A 26620-nucleotide genomic window follows, 5' to 3' on the forward strand; every position below is an offset into this window, starting at 1 on the left:
CTTGAATGAGGTGGCTTAAGAAATCAGCTTAGAAGAAGTAGGAGAAGGGGTTACCTCCAACAAAGAGAGCTCAACGGGGATCGAACTGGGATATCAATAGTGGGTAAGGCCACTGAAGCATGTGAGCTGATTTCATAACCTGGTGGAGATTAGCCTCTTCTGTAAGCAAACAAACCTACACAGGGGTATGAAGTATTGGTCCTATAAAGTGTGTTCATAGAGGGGATATATTTGAAAGGCTGAGGAGGAAAGGCAAAACTTTGTGGGGTAAGGGGTGGCTGTGAAACAAAGATACCATGGCCTGTTTTCACACCAGTTTGACACTCTCAGAACAAAAAACAACCAGAGCAGAAACTGTGATGCAGAAATAATATGTCCCCCTACCCTCTGCAGCAAGCATTAAGCATAAAATTATTGTGGTGTGATGGGATGATGACAAACCAAGAGTTCCAGGGCTGAGCAGGCACAGGGTGATACAAGGATTAACACAGGATGATATTTCACTGGAGAGCTGCGTCTCCAGAATATCAGACCTCTGGGGGTGCAGTCACCTCTGCATCCCCATCTGATGTGGGGGTCCTGCCAGGCCTTTGCCCCAGCTCAGCACACCCCAAGGCTGCTGCCATCCAAGCAGCCCTTCCCTCTCTCTGTTCACTACTTCTCCTCCTCTGTCATCTCAGAAACAAATCAGACAGAAGGAGCCATGTGGGAAACTAGCATTAGTTCCATTGGATTATACTGCCTGTGTTTTGTAATTGAACATAGTAGCTGTTTTATAACTTTAAAAAAAAAAAAAAAACACAGAGAGGGAGAGATCCCTGTCTCTCCCCTCCTCCTATCCTGTAAATCGTACTTGCTCTTTTATTGGAGAAAAGAAGAACCAGGCAGGAAGGATGGAGAGTGGGTAAAACACTCTCAGGTATTTAAATACACCCCGACACTGAAGATCTGACCTAAAGTTGTGACATCTCTCTTTAGCTTGTTCAAAATGAAAAATTTTTAATAGGAGCATCTTTAACTCTGGTGGTATGCCATTGTTGTCCCTAACCACTTCACAAGCCCAGGAGTCACAATTTTTCCCTGACAGGTGTGGCCAGGTGTTCCACTTGTGCCTTCCCAGCAATGTGAACACAAGAGGATGCAGCCCTAGCCACAGGAATACTGTACAAATCCCTCCTGCAGCCACTCATATCAGCAGGGTACTCTGTCCCGGGCTGCAAAACTCTCTCCCTGCTGCTCCTTCCACTGCAGGTCATCCATGGGAGGATGAGGGGTGCAACGTTGGCAGCGCTGTTCATGCGAAAGGCTGTTGTGAGTTTTCCGTGTTATCTCCAGAACCACTCACATCAGAATTACTCTACCTCTGCAGGTTTCTAAAGAGGTGGTATGATGATGAAGGGTTTTCCCTTTTCCTTTAATGCTCAGCTTTTTAATGGTGATGTCATTTCAGCAAGGAAAGCACGTGTCTGCATGCTAATTTTAAAGACGGGGAAAAAGAGACATTAATGACAATTATTTTGCAGAAGTCTTCTAACTTCAGTCTCCTTGAAAGCCTTTCTGTTAGGGACGCTGAGCTCCTGCAGAAGACACTGACCACAACCCAGGTTTGAGATGCTCTTGTATAAAAACAGCATTGAAAGTATCTCCTTGATGGATGCATAGGTGTGGAAACCTCTCAAATTAAATGCTGCTGCTGTGAAACCTGTCTAATCTTTCTCTGAGAGCACCGCAGACTTCAGACCTTTAAATATTTGGGCATCTTAATTTACCTACCATACTGATTTTAGCTTTTGCTACTAAAAGAAGCTTGACTCCTCTCATGTACCTTCTACCTCCACATTTCATGACTCTGCCCTGACTCACCATGTCTGGTGCTGAAGAAGAAACCAGACTCAGCCACCCAGCACCCACCTGCAAAGAGCTTGTGACTACAGCTGAGTGGAAACACTTTTCTATTTCCTATGAAAATGCTCATGATTTCAAAAACATTCCTCTTCTGCTTTTGGACTGAATTGAGACCTTTAGGAAATCACATAGGAATGGAGCCAGGGAGAGAGGAAGAGAGCCAGAAAGACACCTCCAGAGCAGCCACTATATCTGCAGGCATTGCCCCCTCACACCTGCTGAGGTAAAATCTCCAACGTCCCTACAAGTGCTGTAATTCCTGAGCTTCCATATCTTGTAAAGTGGATTACTATCATTTCACCCAGGTTTATTATTTATTACTTACTACATTATCCAGAAATTCCATCTGGGGGCCATGACATCTTTTCCAGTGCAAAATTAATCAAAACTAGGAATTTTTCCTTAGAATTATTTGGCTTAATGGACTGCTATTTTCCAAGCAGCTCTGGGTGGGAGCCTCCTTCACCCCAGGCCACGAGGGTTACATAGGGGTCAGTGCCGAGCCACACTCTGTGAGTTGATACAATGCCCATACAACAGACCCTGAGCATCTCCCCAGGTGATCATCACCCTTCAGCCCAAGCAGCCAGGAATTATTTTGATGCACTTTTTCCTTGCTGTTGCTAAGCTATTCTCACTGCTACTGTCATTCTTGGAAGCCAAAGACCAAGACTCCCCTCCCAGAGGCTGGAGTTGCACAGACAAAAGCAGGAGCTTTACAATAGCAAGAGACAACAGAAGGAGAATGAGAAGACATCGTGGTTAAACCATGATAATATCGTGGTGGTCAGCAGTCTGGAAGGGGTTCGTCGGCACCAGAAATGTTTTAAATGATGAGGTGTTTGGTGATGAGGCTTGGCTGATTCATTTCCTGTAGGAGTAAGTCCAGTAGTGGACAGCAGATGAAAAATTTTGGTCCTTTCTATTTTAGGTCAGTGCTGCCAGGATGCTGCTTCTCAAGAGGGACCACACAGCTGCAGAGAAGAGGCTGCATCCTCAGGACATTTTGCTCAATCCCATGCTCCCTGTGGACCATGAGCATCATCTCCAGCCTCTGGAATCAGGGTATGCTTGAGGAGATTCCAGAACATGTATTCATGCTGCAAAGTGAGAAATGAAGAGGCTCTAGGACTGATCCCCAAAGAGGCCCTCCCTCTCTCCTTCCTTCCTTCCTTCCTTCCTTCCTTCCTTCCTTCCTTCCTTCCTTCCTTCCTTCCTTCCTTCCTTCCTTCCTTCCTTCCTTCCTTCCTTCCTTCCTTCCTTCCTTCCTTCCTTCCTTCCTTCCTTCCTTCCTTCCCAAAACCAGAGACAAACACACCAGTTCCCATGTCAAGTGTGCAATTTTTAACTTTTTGCAGATCCTCTGACTTTCTCCTTTTGACCATGAGCATCCACAGATCCTGGTGCTCCACTACACATCTTTGATCTTTGCCCATCATTGCCCTACACCTTTTTTCTTTACCCGGCTGCTCTGTCTTTCATTTCTTCTGTGAATTTGGAGAGAAAGAGGGGCCACGGGGATGAGGAAGGGGATGAAAAAGAGAGCAGGAAAATCATCTGTCCCCAGAGCATGATCTTACAGTGTGGTGAGACAGCAGCAGTATAAAGTGAAATAACTTATCACACATCAGCAACTGGTAAAAAGTAATAAAAAAGTAGAAATAAACAGTTAATTTTTGAGTCCAAAATTATTTATGATATCAATAACATACTGCAGAATATAGTGGGCTGCAAGTCGAGCAATGCCCTTCGGGAAGCATCTTGTGCCTGTTAGGTCCAGAGGGCCCAAGTGGCGAAGATCTGGAGGTCCCTGGGGGTGGAGATGGAAAGCAGAGACCCCACAGGCATGTGGGACTGCAGCATGAGGGGTCAGCACAACTGAGCACCCTTCCCAAAAACCCACCAGCTCCCCACACAGGGCTGCATGTCCCCTGTGCCCCTCGGGGTGACTCCCTGTGACCCCCCCACATGTGCTCTATGCCCTTCGGGGTCCCTGTGTCCCCACCGAGCCCCCCACATGTCCCCCGTGCCCCTCGGGGTCCCAGTGACCCCACCAAGGCACCCACATGTCCCCTGTGCTCCTCAGGGTCCCAGTGACCCCACCGAGCCCCCCACATATCCCCCGAGACCCCACCGAGCCCCCCACGTTCCCCGTGCCCCTCGGGGTCCCAGTGACCCCACCAAGCCCCACACATGTCCCCCGAGACCCCACTGAGCCCCCCACATGTCCCTTGTGCTCCTCGGGGTCCCTGTGACCCCACCGAGCCCCCCACATGTCCCCCGTGCCCCTCGGGGTCCCAGTGTCCCCCACATGTCCCCCGTGCCCCTCGGGGTCCCTGTGTCCCCCACATGTCCCCTGTGTCCCTCGGGGTCCCTGTGTCCCCCACGTGTCCCCCACATGTCCCCTGTGCCCCTCGGGGTCCCTGTGTCCCCACCGAGCCCCCCACATGTCCCCTGTGCCCCTCGGGGTCCCTGTGTCCCCCACATGTCCCCCGCGCCCCTCGGGGTCCCAGTGACCCCACCGAGCCCCCCACATGTCCCCTGTGCCCCTCGGGGTCCCAGTGACCCCACCGAGCCACCCACATGTCCCCTGTGCCCCTCGGGGTCCCTGTGCCCCCCACATGTCCCCTGTGTCCCTCGGGGTCCCAGTGACCCCACCGAGCCCCCCACATGTCCCCTGTGCTCCTCAGGGTCCCAGTGACCCCACCGAGCCCCCCACATGTCCCCCGAGACCCCACCGAGCCCCCCACATGTTCCCCGTGCCCCTCGGGGTCCCAGTGACCCCACCGAGCCCCCCACATGTCCCCTGTGCCCCTCGGGATCCCTGTGTCCCCCACATGTCCCCCGTGCCCCTCGGGGTCCCTGTGTCCCCCACATGTCCCCTGTGTCCCTCGGGGTCCCTGTGTCCCCCACATGTCCCCTGTGTCCCTCGGGGTCCCTGTGTCCCCCACGTGTCCCCCACATGTCCCCCGCGCCCCTCGGGGTCCCTGTGTCCCCCACATGTCCCCTGTGCCCCTCGGGATCCCTGTGTCCCCCACATGTCCCCTGTGCCCCTCGGGATCCCTGTGTCCCCCACATGTCCCCCGCGCCCCTCGGGGTCCCTGTGTCCCCACCGAGCCCCCCACATGTCCCCCGCGCCCCTCGGGGTCCCTGTGACCCCACCGAGCCCCCCACATGTCCCCTGTGCCCCTCGGGGTCCCTGTGTCCCCCACATGTCCCCTGTGTCCCTCGGGGTCCCAGTGACCCCACCGAGCCCCCCACATGTCCCCCGTGCCCCTCGGGGTCCCTGTGTCCCCCACATGTCCCCCGTGCCCCTCGGGGTCCCTGTGTCCCCCACATGTCCCCTGTGCCCCTCGGGGTCCCTGTGACCCCACCGAGCCCCCCACATGTCCCCCGTGCCCCTCGGGGTCCCTGTGTCCCCCACATGTCCCCCACATGTCCCCCGTGCCCCTCGGGGTCCCTGTGTCCCCCACATGTCCCCCGCGCCCCTCGCGGTTCCAGCTTTGGGGACCCCCGTGGCCCCGCCCCCTCTGGGCGTGGCCTCCCATTCATGCCATCCGTGACGTCAGGAAGGCGTGACCAATCGGAGCGGCGCGCTGGCCCCGCCCCGCCATGGTGCCACTGTTAAAGCGGCGCCGCCGCCGCCGGCGCGCGTGTGTCCGTCGGTCCGTCCGTCCACCCATCCATCCGTCCATCCATCCATCCATCCGTCCGTCCATCCATCCACCCATCCTTTCCTTCCTTCTCTGCTCCAGCCCTCCCTGTCCGGCCGCCCTCCCGAGCCATGAGGAGGCTCTTCCTCCTGCTGTGCAGCGCCGTGTCCTGGTGCATCGCGGCGCGGGGCGCGGAGGCGGCGCTGCCCGCGGCTGGAGGTGGGTGAGCGCGGTGCCACGCGGGACCGGCGGAGCCGCCGGTCCCCCCGCGGGGCAGGCGGGCTCCGAGGCGCTTTGCTGACCCTTCTCTCCCGCTGGCTCGCAGATGGCAGCGCGGAGCGTGTGCCGGCGCAGAAGGCGAGGGTGAAGTTCGGTCTGCGCTCCTCGCCGGGCGCCGGTGAGGATGGTTGCACGCTCGCCATCGGCCAGCACCAGTGCTTGGAGGACTGCAAGTTCAACGTGACAGCTAAAACCTTCTTCATCATTCACGGCTGGACGGTAAGTGTGAAGAATCCTGGGCAATGCTTAGTCTGCCCACTCAGAGAGAACAAACTGCCCTGTAAATGTGCTGTGTCTCCAGAATATTTATTTTCAGGAATTTCTGTGACTGCCTCATCCCTGAAGGTGTTCAAGGCTGGGCTGGATGGCACTTTGAACAACCTGGTCTAGTGGAAGATGTCTCTGTCGATGGCAGGGGAGTTCAAACTTGATAATCTTTAAGGTCTTTTTCCTACCCAAACCATTTTAGAATTCTATGACTACAGGAATTTGGGAAAACTTTTCATGTTCTGAGCACAATGGTCTCTTAAAAGATGCACCTCTATTGAGATTGCTGGAGCAAAGTGTTCGGGGTCAGGCTTAGAAACTCTGAAATCACCCAACTCATTCATAATTGCTCAAGATCACTTCCTAGCTGTATAATGTGAACATGGCACTAAAATCCAACTGACTGACCACTATGAATGTGACACTTGACTTGACAGGCATGTGTGTAGCCCTTCTGTAATCATAGCTGAGTGCCCAGTCCTGACGTCTGCTATGTGCACTCCTTGATAAAGAAGCAAGAGGGCACACAGACTTTATCAAGGTTTTAATTCTAAATTTGATGAGGCTGAGTGTGTGGCACAAGGGCTTATCAGCTCTGCCAGGGCTTATGCAAACCGCACTGCCAGGTCTGGTGAATAATTTTGCAATCCATCAGAATTTCTGAAACTCTTGAGAAAAAGTGTGATAAGGTGGCACGTAACGAATGCCTCTCCCTTCTGCCCTAGAAGGCAACTGGGTAATTACAGCCAGAGTCTCTCAAAACCTGTTTTTCTTACTCCATTGCATGCATGCTCTTACTGCGTTGCTGAGAGGTAGTGGGGCTTGCAGAGGAGCAGCATGCAGCTGGAGCAGCAAATGTAAATGCCATGCAAATAACGAGACTGTGGATGTGTCTTCTTGGTCCTGCAAGCTGGAAACTGACACCTGAATCTCTTTCTAGATGAGTGGCATGTTCGAAACCTGGCTTGACAGCTTGGTGTCCGCTCTGCGGGAGAGGGAGAAGGATGCCAACGTGGTCGTGGTGGACTGGCTTTCTCTTGCCCACCAGCTCTACACCGATGCCGTGAACAACACGCAGATTGTTGGAAAAACCATAGCGAGGTTGCTTGACTGGTTACAGGTAGTGCAAGCTGAGAGCAGCCTCTGTTGTAATGCTCGCTGAGGGACTGTTGCACAAGGCTGCAGAGCGTTCAGCAGCAGGGCAGGCTGTGCTGAAACACCCAGCCCAGGGCTTGGCCAGGCGAAGGCTCATAGCTGCAGTGCTGCTGCCCTGCCTCCTGGAGATGCTGCCTTGCAGCGTGCTTGGGTCAGTGGTGCTGAAGTGCATTCAGGTTTGGGAGTGCTGCCTGAGCAATGTGGGCTCGGGAGTTGGGTGTTCAGAGCCAGCACTGGCCCGGCAGGAGGGCAGGGAAAGAGGAGAGCTCCATGGTGCTGCACTTGGCACCTGAGGCCAGGGCAGCTCCCACGGGAAAGTTTTAATCTTGGTGATAAAGAATATCACAATCGGGGCTGGAAAACGGGTAAGCCACGAGTGCCATCCAAACCGTTCCACTTGTTTTGATGAAATACAAAATGAAACGTCCTTATCTGCTCCCTCCCTCCAATCCCTTCTCAGAACTAGACTTTGTATTCCTGCAGACAGAAGCAGCACCAGCTGCCGTGAAAGAGAGGGGATCAAACTCTCACATTTTCTTTCCCTTGCAGGAAAACCCCTTGTTCAAGCTTGAGAATGTCCACCTGATTGGGTACAGCCTGGGTGCCCATGTGGCTGGCTTTGCTGGTAACCACGTCCATGGCACTATAGGCAGAATTACAGGCAAGTGGCTTTTTAAGCAGTTTCTCCCCTGTCCTTCCTGGAAGTGAGTTTCTTGTGTTGCTACAATGTTGTCTTGGTGTTTTTCTTCCAGAAATGATAAGTTTTCTACTTGGGGCAGCAGTGGAAAGCACAGTTCTCTTCACATCAGTTATAGCAAGGCTTCGGTGAAAAAACTTTACCCAGGACAAACTCGTCCTGGCTTTGTTTAAATTTAAATGCGGGTTCAAAACAAGCCCAGCTCAAGCTCTTACTATCCAAATGCTATTCCTCTGGGTGATAGTGTTTTTGTAATTATAGCTTATAAGCTAATGGAAGTGAGAGCTATTGGGTGCTGTTTGTCCCAGAGGATGTCTGATTAAAAAAAAAAAAAAAAAAAAAAAAAATCAAGTCTAATCAAGTCATTCTGGAAATATCTGAAGAGTTTGCTTCCAGCTCCAGAGGAAAGCTGATTTCAATATGTGAGAACTTAGGGCATAGTACAAGGAGTTACATTAAGGATTTATATGTGACCCTGGGAGTGAGAATTGCACACAGCCTAGCAATAAATACCTGTATTTAGTTAATTGAGGAAAAAAAAAATCACCTAACAGTCAAGTGGTAGAAATGCTCTGGAGTACAGCTTCTGGTCAGGGGTGAGGCTCAGGGGTTAACAGAGCATTCCCAAACCCATCATGGGATCTCAGATGCAGGTATTTCTTGGCTGCTGCTTAAATTGTTAGTCCCTTCATATGTGCAGCCTGAAAACAGACTGAATGTCACTGAGACAGCTTTGGCCTGCCAGCTGTCCCTGGGGTGTTAAACCTCCTCTGGTGTTTGGAGCTGTCTCTTGAATCATCTCTTCACCATCACCTGGTGAAGGCTCTTTGCTTCCAACAGGCAATCTGATCATGGTGCTGCTATTGGGTTGTATTGTCCCAAAAGTGGAGTGAGACACCTTTATTTGGTTCCTCAGTGAGCCTGTGGTGAAGACATCTTGAGGGACACTACCAACAATGAGGCTGGGACTGTCTGTGTATCAGCTGGTGAGGAGACTTGCCAGCAGCAGGTTTCTGGCCATATTCTGTATGAAACAGCCCAATTTCTTACCTGGCCCGTTGTGTTCTGTCTCTGACTTCAGGCTTGGATCCTGCCGGCCCCATGTTTGAAGGAGTGGACCCCAGCAGGCGCCTCTCCCCTGATGATGCCAACTTTGTGGATGTCCTTCACACCTACACCAGGGAAACACTGGGTGTTAGCATTGGGATCCAGATGCCTGTGGGACACCTTGACATCTACCCCAACGGGGGAGACTTCCAGCCTGGTTGTGGCCTAAGTGATGTCTTGGGAGCCATTGCCTATGGGAGTAAGTTCTCTTTACCTTTTGCCTGTGGTCAAAAGCATAGACTTCTCACATACAGACTTGGGTTGATGGAAAGAAAACTATTTTGTCCTTCTAAACTGTCTGTACTTCTGGAGATAGTTGCTAGAAATTATAGATGCTTTTAACAATGAAGCACATTCCCATCCCAACACCTGATCATAGTCTATGGTCTTATGCTGGGACTAGGATCCTCTTAAAGCTCTTAATGGGAGGGACTAAATGAGCATCTCCCACTGATCTCCTGAATTGCTGCTGTTGGAAAACTATTCAAGTTTGGCCTGCTCAGCTCATACCGGGCTGCAGAAAGGGGTAGCTCACTTTATCTTATGGGCTACTGGGGAGACAGCTGCTTAAATCAAGTGTATCCCTTACAACTCTGCTTCTCTAGCAATTGGAGAAGTTGTAAAATGCGAGCACGAGCGGTCTGTGCACCTCTTCGTGGACTCCCTGGTGAACCAGGACAAGCAGAGCTTCGCGTTTCAGTGCACCGATTCCAGCCGCTTCAAGAAGGGAATCTGCCTGAGCTGCCGCAAGAACCGCTGCAACGGCATCGGCTACAACGCCCGCAGGATCCGGCACAAGAGGAACAGCAAGATGTACCTGAAAACCAGGGCTGACATGCCCTTCAAAGGTACGCTTCCCCTCCCAGGAGGAGCACAGCCTCCCAGAGTCGGTGCTGGGAAGGAGGCAGAGGTGGAGGAGCAGCATCTCCCCAGAGCCGTGCTCTGCCATCACTGTGCTCCTTCCTCTCTGCAGAATCCACCCGCAACAACACTCTGCCCTCTGAGCAGGGCTGTGCTTCACCTGCAAAACTCAGCCTCAGAGCAATGTAAGGTCTGGGGAGCTGTCCTCAGGGTGGGCCGGCTGCTGGTGTTGTGTAAAACTCAAATTTGTAATCAGTAAGGGCAGGAAAAAGTGATCAGCGCTGCCTCACTAAATGAAGGGTCTGGTCTTTGCTAGCTAGCACTATTTCACACAGAGCAGTGCTGAGCAACATTTCCTTTTGCACAGCTGGTTCCATCTCTGCTCTCTCTTTCTCTCCAGTCTACCACTACCAGATGAAAATGCACGTCTTCAGCTATAAGGGCCTGGGAGAGGTTGATCCCACCTTCTCTGTCACTCTCCATGGCACCAATGGAGACTCTGAGCCCCTCTCCTTAGAAATGTAAGTAATCTGCCATTTGTGTTTTTACCCAAGTATGAAGGTCACAGGGACTACACAGGATGGCAGAATTCTTTTTCTTCTGCTAACACTGGCATTGCATCCCAGCCTAGAAGCCTCACTTCATCATCTTTCCAAAAAGCTTTTCATTCAGTAGCTTAATTATAATTTATTACTGGATGAATTGAGAACACTTTAATGTGCCCAGTCCCCTGTTAGCCTTCATGGCTCATTGCTTTTTCGTGTGTGTGGTTTATTTGGTTGGTTGGTTTGTTTTTGCCCCCTGCCATTTGGACGTAGTCTGAAATGTCTCTGGAGGCACTGCTGACCTCATTTAGCCTCTCCCAAAAGAAAGACCAGGCACAAAACCCACCTTTAAGCTATGGAAGCTAAGTACACATTGTGTTGTGTGGAACCAGCTATCTGAGCTCCCGTCGGTGTAATCAGTAATTAACTGGTGACAGTTGAATGTGCAGCACTTGATAAGCTGCAGGGGCTCTGTTAAACTCCTGGCATGGAGCAAAGGAGCATCTGGCATGCTTCTATGAGGAAAAAATGCCAAGTCTCTGCCTCTCTTCCAGGCTTGATCTAATTGGCCTAAATGCTACGAACACCTTCCTGGTCTATACTGAAGAGGACATGGGTGAACTTCTGAAAATAAAGCTCACCTGGGAAGGGACATCTCAGTCGTGGTATGATCTGTGGAAAGAGCTGAGGAGCTACTGGTACAGGCCTGTGAATTCCTCTCAGGAGCTCCACATCAGACGAATACGTGTGAAATCTGGGGAAACACAACTGAGGTAATAATTGTCCTAGGCTGCATGTGAACTGCCCTGAAACTTCAACCCAGAGCTGAGAAAAAAAAAGGCAGTGCTTTGAATCTTGAGTTGGTATCCAGGATGGTCCCCAGTTGGTATCCTGAGCTGCTTTCCTTTTTGGTGTCACCAGCTATTGCTCTCTCGTGGTGTAGGAGAGCAGGTTACTGTCCAGCACTGCAAACAGGCTTTAAGCAAAACTGGTCATCACAGAGCAGATTTGGGGTATTCTTATGCTTTATTTTGATACTGTGGGATCCACTGGGGACTAAATTAATGTGCTTCAAGCTGGTTTAGATTGTACATGTAGCGTTAAAGTACTGAGCACCAAAAGTACTGAAACATGGATGGTCATGGCTATTATTTACAGGCTTAATATGCTGGTTTGGCACAACCAGCAGGACCTAAAACTGCAACCAGTAACATGGTGACACCAACCCCTCAAGCACTGCATTGTTAATTCTGGAATCTGGCGGTGGGGCTGGATTTTTAAGGGCCTTTCCAAATCCAGCCCATACCCCTGGAACATAGAATTGACCATAAAATTCTAGTGGAAGGTTCTCTACCATGGCAGGGATGATTTTTAAGGTCCCATCCCAACCAAACCATTCTCTGATTTTATGATTCTCTGCAAATGGAAAGTTACCTGAGCATCCAAAAATTGTTAAAATTCCCAGGCATGTAGCACAGTACTCCCATGTCTTCTGTTAATGTTGTTCTGAAGGTAACCCAGATGTGTCAAAATCTGACAATTTCCCACATTTCTCAGTGCTTTAAATAAGCATCACCTGTCATCTGTAAGGTACTTTGCATCCTGGTGTCTATGAAACATAGGGGTAGTAGAAGCAAAGATCCCCAGGTAAAATATTGAAGCAGAAAATAAAACAGCGACTCAAGGGGGTGATGGTGTATAAGATGTTCTGTGGGATGGTTGTCTAATTAAATAACTTGTCCTAGAGTAATCTTGCAGTCCTTGTTACTTGTTAGTTGCTAAGCAAGGAGACAACAAGTGCCTTGACTTCTGATTCCTCCTCTTCCTAGGTTTGCTTTCTGTGTGGAAGACTCCCAGCTAACCAGTATATCTCCTGGCAAAGAGCTCTGGTTTGTGAAGTGCACAGAGGAATGGCAGAAAAGGTATGGAAATCAGTCAAGAGAAAGTCTGTATGATGCATGTGGCTTGGCTGGGATAAGTGGAACCTTCTTTTTGTGTTTTTGGACTCCTGATAGCTCTTTTTCTTTCAAAAAATATAAGAAACCCTAGCCTAAGATTCACAGCTATCAGACTTAACTTTCATGTATGCCATATCTACTGCTAAGTAGGTGATATTATTCTTCTTTCTGACCTTGGATTGTCATCTTGTACCTTTGCATGTTTACTGCACAATGGGTATATCACTGTCCTTGCTCCTAATTGTGGTAGGTGCTAAACTAAGGTGCCACCAATGCCCCAGATCTGTGCAATAGTGGAAAGGTAACTCAGAGTCATTTATTAAGTGCCCTGTAAAACAGGGGGAAGCTGGGAGAAGTGCAGGGCATTGCCTCAAATTCTGGTGGAAGACCTTGGGCTGCCAAGAAATCACCTGGTTAAAGTTTGAGCTCAACTGCATGAGGAAGACTCAAGCGAGGACTTGCCATGGTGCTACAGCCCTGACTCCTGCAGCTTCCTCTCCAGGCCTGCTGATCTCCCCCGGTTCAGGAGAGTGCTGACTGACACTGCCAAAGCAGCTCAACCTTGCCTAACCTCTAGGGAATTTCCCTGACACAAGGACACCCCTCAGAGCATGACTTCCAGAAAGTCTGGTCCCAGCAGTGGCAACCTGATTGCCTCTGGTCATGTTTTGAATGAATTCCTGTTCATTTGACTAAATGATACTTTCCTTTGGATTCAGCCCAGCCTTTTGCCCTCTCTTAAATTTCAGTTTGTAGACTTGGAGCTTTGTCACTTCTAATCCAGAGGACAAAGTGCTTGCTAGGGCTAGCAGAGCCTTGTGGAAGTCGAGCTTTGCACAGCCTTCCTGGGCAGCAGAACTCAGCTCAGAAATGCAAGCTGGTCTCATTCCAGGTTTGGCAGAAACCAGCAAGCTGTGCTATCCACGGTAGTAAACAATTCTGTGAATGAAACTCCTGTGCAAGAACTTGTTGCTCTGCCATGAGTCTCAAAAGATCGAGTAAACATTCCTGCAGGTACAATAAAAGGCTGTTTTGATATGCTACTTGGTAACCCCCCATAAAACTGAATTGCTGGCAGATGTGCCCTTCCTGCTTTCTCGTGCAGTGCAGCTTGTGCATGAGGCAGAGGAGCTGAGCTCAGTTCCAGCACACCATTTTTTCTAGGAAATGAGCCTTCCTTCCAGAAATCATGAGTGATTACTTGTTGTTCGGCTGTTTCTGCCAAGTCAGTGCAATGTTATAGCTTCCTCCTTAGAGATTGAGTCTGCAAACATCTGTCCATCCCAAATGGAGCTGCACAGGCAGGGTCTAGCTCAAGCCCTGTAATTTCTGCTTGCAGCCTGCATAATGTCTGCTGCACACTCTCACTGAGTAGCTACTGGGCAAAGGGCAGCTTTTGCAGAATAAAACACCAGCCTGTGCTGTCCAAACCTGTTCTTGGCATTCCATGAGTTCTTAGAAATCCTTCATTACTCCTATCAATTTCTGCATTTAACTAGGTGTCTTTTTCCTCTCTGTTTTCCCCAGGTCTGTCTCAAATCTGCTCTGAAGGCTTCCTTAAAGACTCACAACCAAGCAACCTAGATGCATGAAGACCACACAGGTGGCAAGATGCTCTGGGAGAAGCCTGGCTTGGTAGCACTTAAAGAAATTAGCTCTTCAGGACAGAACATCTTGAATTGGATGCAAGAAACTGAGGAGCAATTGATGAACTGTGGTCCTAGACCTAGAATAACTAAAACTCTATTTTCCCTTTCCCAAGGAGCCTGGTTTGTGCATTTAACCTTACCATGACCTGTTACACGCTGCATTTTCCCTTCCCTGCTCCCCATTAACCAGGACTATGGATGAGATCTTCACAGACTGAGACCTCAGCAATGATCTTCTGGTCTGCCTGCCAGTGGAGTTGGGAAGACAAATAACCATGCTGACTACCCATCAGACTGTGGGTGACAGAGCTGCCAAGAACAAATTAGCACCTAGGGTAGGGGTTACCACGGTCCTGTAGCACTGTGGGCTGTGGGAAGGTGAGACCAGCACAGGTCAGGTGTGTGGGGTTGTCCAGGGAAGGGCTGGGGATAAGCACAATGCCACTTAACTTCAAATTGTCCTTTGCTTGCCTTAAAAAGAATCTGCTCTGATACTGAAATGTCTATTTGCCTGACATATGGCCCGATGAGAAGGCAGAGCTCTGTCCTCCCTGTGCCTGGGGCAGGACGTGGTGCAGGTGGTGGTGGCAGCTGCTCCTCACTGCGTGGTCAGTGTCCCCAGTGGGGCTGTCCTGGGGATCTCCTTTTAAGGGGCAGAGAGAAGCTGCCCCTGTTCTGACCACAGGAATGGAGGAAGGCAAAACACCATGCTGCCTCAGGAGAGCTTTGCACCACTCCTTTTAACCTCTGAGAATGTGCTCCCCTCTGCTCAGGAGCTGTTGTAGTACCAATGCCTAATTGAGACCTTATTTTTCAGTGCCAAACATCCTGCCCTCAATTGTCACAACACCCCAGCTGGATTCCTTGGTCCCAGGTGATCTTGGCTTGGCTTTGAGTTGGACAGACTCCGCAGCTGTCCTGTTTGCTACAGCAGATTGGGCCTTTGTCAGTTGGTTAGCTGGTGAAATAAGTTTTGTTTTGGTTGCTTGCTTTTTTCTTTTATTGCTTTTCCCTTTTTTTTTTTTTTTTTTTCCTTTTTCTGGAAGGAGAATTGGTATAGCCACCCTTGAGCTTTTGGCTTGCAGAAAGTCAATCTCAAAAATGGTGGTGCACTGAGTTCTGAAGTCTTAGCAAGTCCTTTTGAAGCCTGCAAATCTCTTCAGTTTTTGTAGAACTTCATTCCAACCAAAGCAAGCACATTTGGGGATATTTTTTTCATGGTTTTATGCAAAGACTTTGAAAACGGAAGCCTTTGGTAAGTATCGGTGAGTTGTTGCCATGCCATACTTAGAGAAGTTTCAAAGCCCTATTTGTATATTGTGGTTTTTGTATGACTTAAAGCATAATTTATTTCTCATATTGTACATATGTAAAATTTAAAACATTTTGGTTTTGAGTAGCAGTTTTTATGAGCCTTGAGATCAAAAATAAAGGGCTTTGTAAAAATCAGTGAGGTCTTATTATTGATCACAGAATCACTTAGGTTGGAAAGACCCTCCAAGAACACTGATCCAACCCTGCCCCCAGCACTACCAAGAGCATCACTGAGCCCTGGCCCCAAGTGCCACATCCACACACCTCCAGGTACAGGGACTACACCACCACCCTGGGCAGCTGTGCCAGGGCAAGACAGTCCTTTCCATGAAGAAATTTTCCCTAATTTCGAGCCCAAACTTCTCCTGGCCCAGCCTGAGGCCATTCCCTCTCCTCTCGTCCCTGTTCCCTGGGAGCAGAAACCAACCCCCCTGGCTGTCCCCTCCTGTCAGGAGCTGTGCAGAGCAGTCTACCAAAAGCTTTGACATCCCTTGCCAGAACAGTTATGACAGCTGTTCCTCCCTGCACTGAGACCTTCAGCCAGGTACGCACCCTCCTTCCTCCTCCTTCCCAGCTCCTCTGTGTGGCCAAGTCCAAGCTGTTCTCTCCATGCTCCCACCACTGAGGGCCTTCGGGAATGGGGCAAAGTCACTCTGGATCTACAAGTGCCCTGTAGAGATGCTCCTCACAAAACATTAGGAGATGGGGGGATATGGAGCTGCTGCCAGGCTGGACCCCCTCTGCTCTGGAGCCAGCCTGGCAGAGCTGGGGCTGTTCCCCTGCACAAGAGAAGCTCCAGGGAGAGCTCAGAGCCCCTGCCAGGGCCTCAAGGGGCTCCAGGAGAGCTGCACAGGGACTGGGGACAAGGCAGGCAGGGACAGCACACAGGGAATGGCTCCCACTGCCAGAGGGCAGGCACAGATGGGAGATTGGGAATTGGGAATTGCTGGCTGGGAGGGTGGGCAGGCCCTGGCACAGGGTGCCCAGAGCAGCTGTGGCTGCCCCTGGATCCCTGGAAGTGTCCAAGGCCAGGCTGGATGAAGCTTGGAGCAACCTGGGACAGTGGAAGTTATCCCTGCCCATGGCAGGGTGGGACTGGATGGGCTTTAAGGTCCTTTCAAGCCAAACCCTTCTGTGGTTACAGGTTTATTTCAGTTTTAGCTCAGCAGTGAGGACATGATTTCAACAGTACCAGTACCATAATCTTTTTTCAGCAGAGTGAGCATCAGAAAATCAAAATCCTTCTCCGGTTTGCAGTAGAGGGATTTTCTGGCTTCCCCTTCCCCACAGGGACCATAAGCCACATTCAGCAGGGAGCTCTACCAAAACCATTAACCTTTCCTTGCCGTACTTCTTTCTTTCAGACATGGCAATACCATTGCTGCTTTTGGCTGGGCAACAGCAGAATTTTGTGTTACTTTCTATGGTTGCAGTGAGCACAGCGGGCTCTGGAAAGACCATTGCTGCTGTTCCAGGCCAGTCAGGACAAGTTCAATCTCCCTCTTTTCCTTTGATTTCTTCCATTAATTATTTTTTCCTCCATTAAATGTCACTTATATTTTGCCTGAAATTATTCACCTTTGCCTGACTTTATTAACAAACCCATTGGTGATCACATCTAAGGAAACTTACCCAAATCTAATCAGTAACTGAGTTTTCCCAGCTTTTCCCAGCAACCACACCACTGAATTTAAAGGGAAGCCTCTTATTGTTCTCTGCCTGTGCCTGACACAAATTGAGGCACAAATCCAGCAGCAGCAGAAGGACTTTGCAAACATAGTAAATACCTCTGAGCTAAGGAAGATTTGCATGAAATTACTTAGTTAACCTTTCCCTATGGAAAGCTCAGCACTGCCTGTCTGTAAGGAAAACTACCTCGGTGGATTTGGCAGAGAGCTATATGGTACTTGTAGGGCCCCTGATTGTTCTGCACCCCAGAGCTGGAGCTGTTTTCTGATGTGTTCCTGTGCACATCAGGGGCTCCCTTCCACCCTCTGAAACGAGTGTGTGGGGGGAACAAGCACCAGAAGTCATTCCAGATATCTGGAACTCATTTTTTGGCTGCTACCCCGTGGACACAGCTGCAGCATAAGAGCTGGTGCCTCTTGCAGGGTGAGTCTCCTGCAAGGACAAGCAGGAGCTGGCCCTAAAGGAAATGGGAGAATACAAGCTCACAAGAGAGGAGAAATAGACTGCAGCTCTTTCACATCTGTGGGCATCCTCTTCAGGTGTCTAGCCCTTCACACACACCAAATGTTAGCTCCCAAATGCATCGCTCCTGCTGCTCCACACCTTGAGGGATCACACCTGCTGGCACACCAAGATCCCTGCATGGCTCCCCTAGCTGGGAGCTCGGTTGTGATTAGACAAGTGAGAAAACAAAGAGAAGAGGGTATTTTTTTTTACGTTTTCAATGAATTTAGATTTTTTTTTTTTTTTAACCTCTAAGGAATTTAGGCCTGGCAGAGTAGACACAACCCAAATCAGTGCCAGGCAGGGCTGAGGTTGGACAACTGTGCCCCCAGCTGCCTGGCACCCCTCCCCCAGGTTTCCTTGGGGTCACTTTTTCACAGCCACTGCATTCAGCCCCTAGAGTTGGGTCCCCACAAAGGTCAGGCTGTTCTCTGAAGAACAATAGGACCGGCATGGGGAATGCTTTATAACCTTCCTCAACCCCCATCCAGGGCTGCCCCAGCCTCACAAGCAGCAGCAGCTGAGCACTGTTTCACCGATTACCATAAAATCAGAGCACCATAGAATCCCAAAATGGTTTGGGTTGGGAGCTTAAACTCCATCTCATTCCAAACCCCTGCCACTGGAGGCATCTCTAGAGACACCTTCCACTGTCCCAGGCTGCTCCAAGCCTCATCCAGCCTGGCCTGGGACACTTCCAGGGATCCAGGGACAGCCACAGCTGCTCTGGGCACCCTGTGCCAGGGCCTGCCCACCCTCCCAGCCAGCAATTCCTAATTCCCAATCTCCCATCTGTGCCTGCCCTCTGGCAGTGGGAGCCATTCCCTGTGTGCTGTCCCTGCCTGCCTTGTCCCCAGTCCCTGTGCAGCTCTGCTGGAGCCCCTTGAGGCCCTGGCAGGGGCTCCAGGAGAGCTGGAAAGGGTCTTGGGACAAACCCAGCCTGTCAAGCACATCCCAGCATCCCTCTTTGGAGGTGATTTGAGCACAAAGTCCATATGGAGTGTGCTTTTCCCTCATTTCCTAGTGTAATATCTCCCTTTGACAGTGCTCTGAGGTGGTTTAGCAGAGGTCCCCAATGCAGGTGGTGGCAGCTATCTCTCTCCCAATCTACAAGAGCTCTGGGCACAAAAGATCTGTCTGGGATGAAAAAGACCAACCTGTCCTTCCAAAACCAAGGACAGCATGTTTTTTGCTGGCTTCCCAAACTGAAACCATAACCCAATCTCACTCCAGCAAGTAAAGCTTTCCAGTGGTCCCCAAGAGCAGCCTCACCGAGAGATGGCTGTGACAGTCCAGGAAACCCAAGATCTTGCTCCTTTGCCTGTGCAAGCGAGTTGTAATTTTATGCCTGTTCTGATGCTGACATTCCAACATAAATTATACAGCTCATTGCCTTCCCAGCAGTCCCATCCAGCCCAGCAGCAAACACAAAGGGTCTGGCAACTTCTGCACATTGATGCAAAGGCATTGGAGACTTCACACTGCTCAGAGAGATGGGTAAAGCAGCTCAGCTCAGAACCAAACCAGGTTTAAAACTAAAGATCAGATAATTTCTATTGCTTGATGATTGGTTTTGTCCTGTCTCTGCCCTCTCTGTTCCAGGTTGTTTTGCAGCTGTTTCACAAAGGTTCAGGACATTTGAATTCCAGCTGATTCCAACTCCCTGCCACTGGAGGCATCTCTAGAGACACCTTGCACTGTCCCAGGTTGTTCCATTCAGGCATTGCTGAGCTTTCCATAGGGAAAGGTTAACTAAATAATTTCATGCAATCTGTATAAAGACGACACAAAATGCAAACATTCAAAATTCTCTTCTTCTGACCTGACTTGCAATAACATTGAAAAAGGAGGAAGATGGATCAATAATACAAGGCTTTCCAGGCCATGCTGTTCCACCTCTCCTCATTGTGCAAACAGGCAAACCAGCTTAGACAAAGTAAGAAGTGATACAAGACGGACAAAACATTTAAGTAAATATGGTTGATTTTTCTCCCCCACCTTTCCATGTGGCTTTCTGTATCTTGTTTTGGCTGACAACAGACATATCGTACAAAGTTATGAAGAGAAAGGCCACACCAGCTTGGCTGGAGCTAGGCAACTGCACTGAAACAATCATAGTCCCATGCCCTAAAACCTGCAGATGTTAATGAGAAGATCCTTGCTCTGCTCTCTCTGTGAAACAGCCACACCTGCAACTGAACAACCCACCAAAGACACTCAATGGAAAAGCTGGACAACATTTTATTCACACATAACAATGGAGGGAATACCCAATGAACTCAGAATCGGGTTGTAAAGCTTCAAATTTATCTTTAAATTTCAGACTGCTGTATCTGGGTGGTTTGCAGTAGACTAAGTTTGTTCAAAAACCTTGCTGCTCTCTTTATAAAGTGTTAATTAGTTTTGTCTTTTTGCTGAGGAAAAACAACCTATTCAAAGTCACTAAAATTGACCGATAGCAGGATAAGATTAACAGATTTGCCTTAAAAGCACTCCAGGAGTCAGTGAGAGAGAGAAAACTCAGATACCTTCATCTTAGTTAACAGCTCTCCACACAAACCAGAACTGTTAATAGATTTCTGAACAGTTTTCATGCAAAAAGAAATAGCTGAAGAGTTTATTTTGCTTATAGGAGTTTTCTTCTATTAGTCTAGTCTTGTCTAATGTGGCCTAATCCACATTAGATTAATGAAGGTAAATGAAGGTAAATTAAGAGGAATGAAACAGATAATTTAAAGGGAGAGAAAGCACATGGAGCTGCTGCCAGGCTGGAGCCCCTCTGCTCTGGAGCCAGCCTGGCAGAGCTGGGGCTGTTCCCCTGCACAAGAGAAGCTCCAGGGAGAGCTCAGAGCCCCTGCCAGGGCCTCAAGGGGCTCCAGGAGAGCTGCACAGGGACTGGGGACAAGGCAGGCAGGGACAGCACACAGGGAATGGCTCCCACTGCCAGAGGGCAGGCACAGATGGGAGATTGGGAATTAGGAATTGCTGGCTGGGAGGGTGGGCAGGCCCTGGCACAGGGTGCCCAGAGCAGCTGTGGCTGCCCCTGGATCCCTGGAAGAGTCCCAGGCCAGGGTGGACAGGGCTTGGAGCAGCCTGGGACAGTGGAAGTTATCCCTGTCCATGGCAGGGGTGACACTGGATAAGCTTTGATGTCTCTTCCTACACAAACCATTCCACGGTTCTGTAACTCTCAAAGGCTGCCATGGTGGTGCATCCATCCCCAGGAGAGCAGCAGCACACTTACACACTGGACAAGTTTCCCTTGAAGATTCGTTTTTGATAACCAAAGCCAAGGTTGCAGAAGCAGGGATGTGACAGCTTCTCTGGGAGTTTTGTCTGCAGAGCTTCCTCCTTGTGTCGGGAGCATGGAGCAGCCGCTGTCACTCAGGCTCAGGGTGATCCAGAGGGGCACTGCCCGGCAGGACCTCACCTCAGGGCACACACAATTGCTCCAGCTGGGCCACCTTGGACATCTGAAGGAGTTTTCCCTTGGATCTCAGCAGACATGAGATGCTATTGCAGGAAGGGGAAGGAAACTGAGCTGAAACACCCAGGTGAGGAGCATGCTCTGTGCTGTGCCAGGCTGGTATTAAAAGAGGCATAAATTTAGGGAAATTAAAACTCTGTACTTGCTTTTGTCCTGTTACTTCTGCTCATCATCCTCAGTTATTGACCTAAATTCTTGTCTGGAATCCAAGTCACACGCTGCCTCCAAGCCAGCTCCAGTAACAACATCAAAGCCCTGACCTAGACCAATCCTGTGTTCTGGCCAACAGCTACTCAACAGGACACGATGAACTTTAGATCCAGTTCATCTTTACAGGGATGAGCCAAAGGAGGCTCTCATTTTTCAGTCTGATCCAAAGATCTTGAGTTAAATTTTGCTGCCCTGTAATGGTGCTCTTTAAAGTTTTTTGCCCTTCCCAACTGGAAGACTGTAAGAAATAAGTGGAGAAAACCTGACAGCTAGATGGGCAAAACAACAAATCTGATTGTGTAAATGAAATGCTGCCAAAAAATCAAGAAAAAAATGAAGAAAGGGAAAGACTTCAAAAAAAAAAAAAAAAAAAAAACACAACAACAACAAAAAACCAACCAAAAAGCCCATCAGTGTTTTTTCTTTCCTTTAGCTCTATAACAAGTGGTTAAGTAGTGAGGGGGAAAAAGGACAAAACCAGATAGTTTTAGGATATTTAAATAAATACTGTTTCCTTAAGATAATAATCATTAATACTGGAAATAACTGGAAAGGTAACTATAAAAAATTTTCCACTCTTTCATTCACACTAAAATTGAATGTTAAAGAAACCCTAAACATTTTAATGAAAACTGTTTTAATTCAAGTCATACCCTCTACATATCACTGGAGCCAAAGGCATGTTCTGCTCTTCATCATTAATATCCAGAAGCCATTTAGAAGACAGATTTTTTTAGGTAATTCTGCATAATCATTATCTGTGAAAGAAGACATGCTGCACCCATATTTTCCATTTGCATCCTTGGGTTGGCTCCCATCCGTGATCCACTCCTTCTCCCCATAGATTCATATCCATGTCCCTCACTGCTTTTTCTACCAAGTTTTAGAAGAATTGGCCTATCCCTTTCCACTGCTGCCTAATTTAGAGAATCAGTGAGCTCATGTTTGTCCTCCAAAGGATCAATATCTGCACCCAAATATGAGCTACTCCTCTCAGCTCAGGGCCCACCTGCAGAGCTGCCCCAGCCCTGCTCCAGCAGCACAAGGACGTGGAGCTGCTGGAGCCAGCCCAGAGGAGGCCACGGAGCTGCTGCCAGGCTGGAGCCCCTCTGCTCTGGAGCCAGCCTGGCAGAGCTGGGGCTGTTCCCCTGCACAAGAGAAGCTCCAGGGAGAGCTCAGAGCCCCTGCCAGGGCCTCAAGGGGCTCCAGGAGAGCTGCACAGGGACTGGGGACAAGGCAGGCAGGGACAGCACACAGGGAATGGCTCCCACTGCCAGAGGGCAGGCACAGATGGGAGATTGGGAATTGGGAATTGCTGGCTGGGAGGGTGGGCAGGCCCTGGCACAGGGTGCCCAGAGCAGCTGTGGCTGTCCCTGGATCCCTGGGAGTGTCCCAGGCCAGGGTGGATGGGGCTTGGAGTAACCTGGGACAGTGGAAGGTGTCCCTGCCCATGACAGGGGGCTGGAACAGGATGGGCTTGGTGGTCCCTCCACCACCAAAATTGCTGAGAAGCAATCTCACAGCACAGAGCTTGACCAAAGGCAACACACATCCCAACCCCCCCCAAATCCTGAGCTCCTCCTTGTCTTCTTCCCCCACATGTGTGCAGCCTCCTGAACATGTAACTCCTGGAATTCTCTAAGCATTCTGCCTATCCTCACCTGGGCAGTGGAGAGGTACAGCAGAGCATTGAAGCAAGCTTTGAAGTACCTGAGGATGAGTTTGCCCTGCCCAGAAGCAGAAACCCCAGGAGCTCACAACCCCTGTAACACACCAAGGTAAGATGAGCAATTGATATTCCCTTAGAAACAGAAAAAGCTGAATGGGCTTTCTGTGTCCCTGCAAATCCATGCATCAAAGCAGCTGAGATCAGGAAAATTACTTCATTTTTTTTTTTTTGTTAAACAAGGATAGAGGAGAACTTGTTCCAGCCAGGCCACTATCTGGTGCCTTTAACCTTTGTGTTCTGGCGATGCTGGAAGAGGTGCAGCCCCAGTGCAGAGGCACTCAGAGCTCTATCTCCACCTCTGCTAGGACCTCTCAGGAGAAACACATCTGGCAGGCCCCCCTCACCTGTATCTCATAAAGGAAACCCTCTCTGTGGAGCTTCCAGAGAGAGGTGTAAGGCCCATGTGGGTCATTACACACATGCATTGATGTCCCTCTTGGCTGGGACATGCTGCTGCTGGCCCACAGAGGTCACCTGTGAACCCAGCACAACAAAAGCCCTCCAGGCAGTGTGGAACTTCCCACCAGGAGCTGTGATAACAGCAGCAGGCATGATGCACCCAGCCACGCTGGAGGCCACCAGAAGTCCAGGCTTTTTGCCAAGGATCAACCCTCCTGTTGCTGGAAGTTGCTGCAGGAGCCAAACAACACATTCCAAACCTCAAAGGAATTTACAGGGTTCCCTCCTTGATATCTTTATGAATCCTGGAGTGAGCATCCTGAAGAAGCAACTACTACTCATGGCAGCATCAGCCATTCCTGGGAGAATGCTGAGTTAGGCAGGGATTGCAGTGCTGGTTCCTGTGCTCTGCTCTGGTATCAGCAGCTTGGAAAGGTGCATCCTCCCAAGGTACATCCCATGCTCTTCTGAGCCACCATCAGCTGGTGGATATGATCATATCGAGCCCTTACCTAAATCTGTGGTCACTTTGGGAATTTGGGTTGAAGGACCATGTCATCCCCCAGCTCAGTGGGGATCCGCAGTGGTTGTACTGCAGCAGGGCTGTGGTCTCCGATCATTCCATCAATCTGATTTTTCTTTAAAGCCAGGATGAAGCCACCTGCAGCACCAGCTGTGGACCTGGCCAGAGAGGTGGAACAGCTGCTCACTGCCAGGGGCAAGCTGGGGCTATTTACACTTTGGGAGATGGGCACACCAGCAAGCCTGTTTGTTTGTAAACCAAGGATGATTTATTCCTCTTAGTAATTCAGTGTCCTTCGGAAGGCACACAATGTCAGCCCCATTCAGCAGCCCTTTTATTTATTATTTCATTCCTGCATAATCCATGCTGCAGACAAAGAGGCACATTGTTCTACTCTGGCTGACAAACAAAAGCTGTTTTTTTATAAATTCCTGCTGTGTTGTTTTCTCCCAGTTTTGCTGTATCAGCTTTTAACTTCCATTTAGGAAAAAAAAAGTATTCTTTTAAAAAGAAGCAAAATTTGTTTTGTAATCCAACAGAGTTACCTCCTTATGCAGTTTCAGCAGCATTTTGCTGTTCCAATGGCCAGGAGGCTGTTTGTGCCAGCCTATCCAGACTGCCTTGCCTAAAACACCCCATCCTGTAGTTTTAATGGGACTATACTCAAGAAAGCAAAGGACCAAGTCCAAGCTTTGGCATATACTGATGTCATTTTTCATCCTGCTTTCAGGGAAAAAATTGTAGAATCCAAGAAAGGTTTAAAAAGGATCTCATTCCATCCCCCTGCCATGGGCAGGGACACCTTCCACTATCCCATGTTGCTCCAATCCCTGTCCAACCTGGCCTTGGACACATCTAAGGATGGAGCAGCCGCAGCTGCTTTGAGCAACTTCAGGACCTGCCCACCCTCACAGCCAGGAATTCCTTCCCAATATCCCATCTAACCCTGCCTCTGCCACTGGGACTCCTTTCCTCCTTGACATGTCTGTTCAGACCCTTGTACAAAGCCGCCCTCCAGTGCTTTTGTAGTCCTCCCATACACATTTGCTAAGATAGAGCAGTTGGGCCCACAAGATTGCAGATTTTAGGAGAGGTTACCTTGAATTTTGTGAACTGATCCACTGCTCCATGGCAGAAAGTTCTAGGGAAAGTCACAAGAGCCAACAAAAAACTCCCAGTGCTTTTTAAACTGCAGACGATCTCTGCACCCACTGCAGTGGGAGTTGACCTATTGCAAAATGCACCCCAAACAGCCCTCTCCTGGCCACTGGACTCTTGTTGCTTCTTCAGGGCCTCTGGAGATGATGCTGTAGCAATCCCAGCTCAGTATTGTTTTGACTGGGTTGCTGACCACAAGAAGGGTCTCTGGCTATAGCACAGAACTGGAAAGTAGATCCAAGGTTGGTCATCAACACTGATACTCAAGGACAACCCAAAGGTCACAGACTGGCATGGAGAGACCAAATGTGCTTTAAACCCCTTGGAAGTCTGCTGAAAGCAGACCATGAGGTTGCTGGTCTTTGTTCCTGAAGGGTGATTTAAGCCTACCCACGTCCTGAGACCAGAGATCCCTCAACAGCAACCCCATAACTCACTGTGATCACTGCACCTGCTGCCCAAAAGGAGAGGTGAAACTGCTCCAGGTTAGGACATCACCTGCTTGCTGATGTGTGAGAGGTGGGAAAGGCCATTTACCAGCTGCCCAGCCTGGCTGAAGGTGGTTTTCCAGGGTGGAATCTATTTAAAGACAAACATTTATTCTGGCTCCATCTTGATCTTGTGGTTTTTCTTTCAAGTGAAATGCTGGTGGGTCTGAGACAATTCTATTGCAGATCCACAGCAAACTCAGGACAGTTGCAGAGTGTATGAAAGCTCCCAAGGGATGTCTTATGATGTGCCAAGAGTGACCCCAGCCACCCATGTGGCAATCCTGCATGCAGCTGAATGCAAGCACAAGTTAGAATAAGAAGAAAGGCCCCTTAACTCCATGCAAAATGCCAAGGACCAGTGTTGACCAAGGGTGAAGAAAGGGGCATGCTTATTATGGCAACCTTTTTCAACAGTAGAACATCAGACCCCCCACCTCACTGGAATCTGCAGAATAAACAGTCCTTGATGATGGGTCACCAAGGGGTGGCTTTAAATTCCCTGTTTCTGGGCAAAATCTTGTCCCCAGCATGTTCCTTGCACTCTCAAGGGAGCATACCAGAAAGCTGCTGATGTCTCTCATTAGTCCTGCACAGCTGCAGGACAGCCTCCCACCAGCCACTGGAGTAAAACCAGCTCTCTCCACTCATCCATGACTAGACTCCTTGGGCAGCAGCCCAGGGATGTGATCCCCAAGAAGTCTGGTGGTGCTCAGGCTGTGGAGCATCAAACTGGAGGAGCCATTTCCTGTTAGATTGCAAGGGGAAGCCAAAGATCAATGACAGACTTGGGACAGAGTAGCTCTCCACAGACCATTGGTGTTCCTGAACTGTCCTTGGAGCACCAGCAGCACTGAAAAATAAGCAAGGAAATTTCCAGCTCAGCCACTTCCTAATCACACAAAAAGCTCAGAGAGGACAAAGACACACAAAAAAAGGAAACTCTAAAATAAGAGCTTGTAAAACCACAGATAAAATGCTTTTCTCTGCCCATGATTGTACTACTAGAGCAGTGCTGTATTGGTGCAGTTCAGGGTCCTGAG

At 49.5% G+C, this 26620-nt stretch overlaps 1 protein-coding gene and 1 long non-coding RNA gene across 3 annotated transcripts; one reads left to right on the top strand and one right to left on the bottom strand.

The window, feature by feature from the left end:
- Window positions 1-829: 829 nt before the first annotated feature.
- LOC146763918 (uncharacterized) lies at window positions 830-9117 on the bottom strand. The gene is made up of 3 exons (XR_014951635.1): window positions 9007-9117; window positions 3486-3539; window positions 830-3005 (listed from the first exon to the last, which is right to left on the bottom strand). It is a non-coding gene; the product is annotated as an uncharacterized LOC146763918 (long non-coding RNA).
- Window positions 5496-15525, top strand: LIPG (lipase G, endothelial type). Of its 2 annotated transcripts, XM_021545521.4 has the most exons (10): window positions 5496-5777; window positions 5884-6056; window positions 7045-7224; window positions 7809-7920; window positions 9038-9262; window positions 9669-9911; window positions 10325-10445; window positions 11024-11242; window positions 12299-12391; window positions 13955-15525. In XM_021545521.4, exons 1-10 carry the CDS (start codon window positions 5690-5692, stop codon window positions 13974-13976), a joined length of 1476 nt encoding a protein of 491 aa, XP_021401196.2. In that variant the 5' UTR covers window positions 5496-5689; the 3' UTR covers window positions 13977-15525. The 2 variants fall into 2 exon arrangements, with proteins under 2 accessions (XP_021401196.2, XP_085423958.1); XM_085567832.1 differs by lacking the exon at window positions 13955-15525 and having other exon boundaries at window positions 5521-5777; window positions 12299-13483.
- The last annotated feature ends 11095 nt before the right edge of the window (window positions 15526-26620 follow it).

The sequence above is a fragment of the Lonchura striata genome, chromosome Z, assembly GCF_050655825.1.
Source record: "Lonchura striata isolate lonStrDom1 chromosome Z, ASM5065582v1, whole genome shotgun sequence".
NCBI classification, from domain to species: Eukaryota; Metazoa; Chordata; class Aves; order Passeriformes; family Estrildidae; genus Lonchura; species Lonchura striata.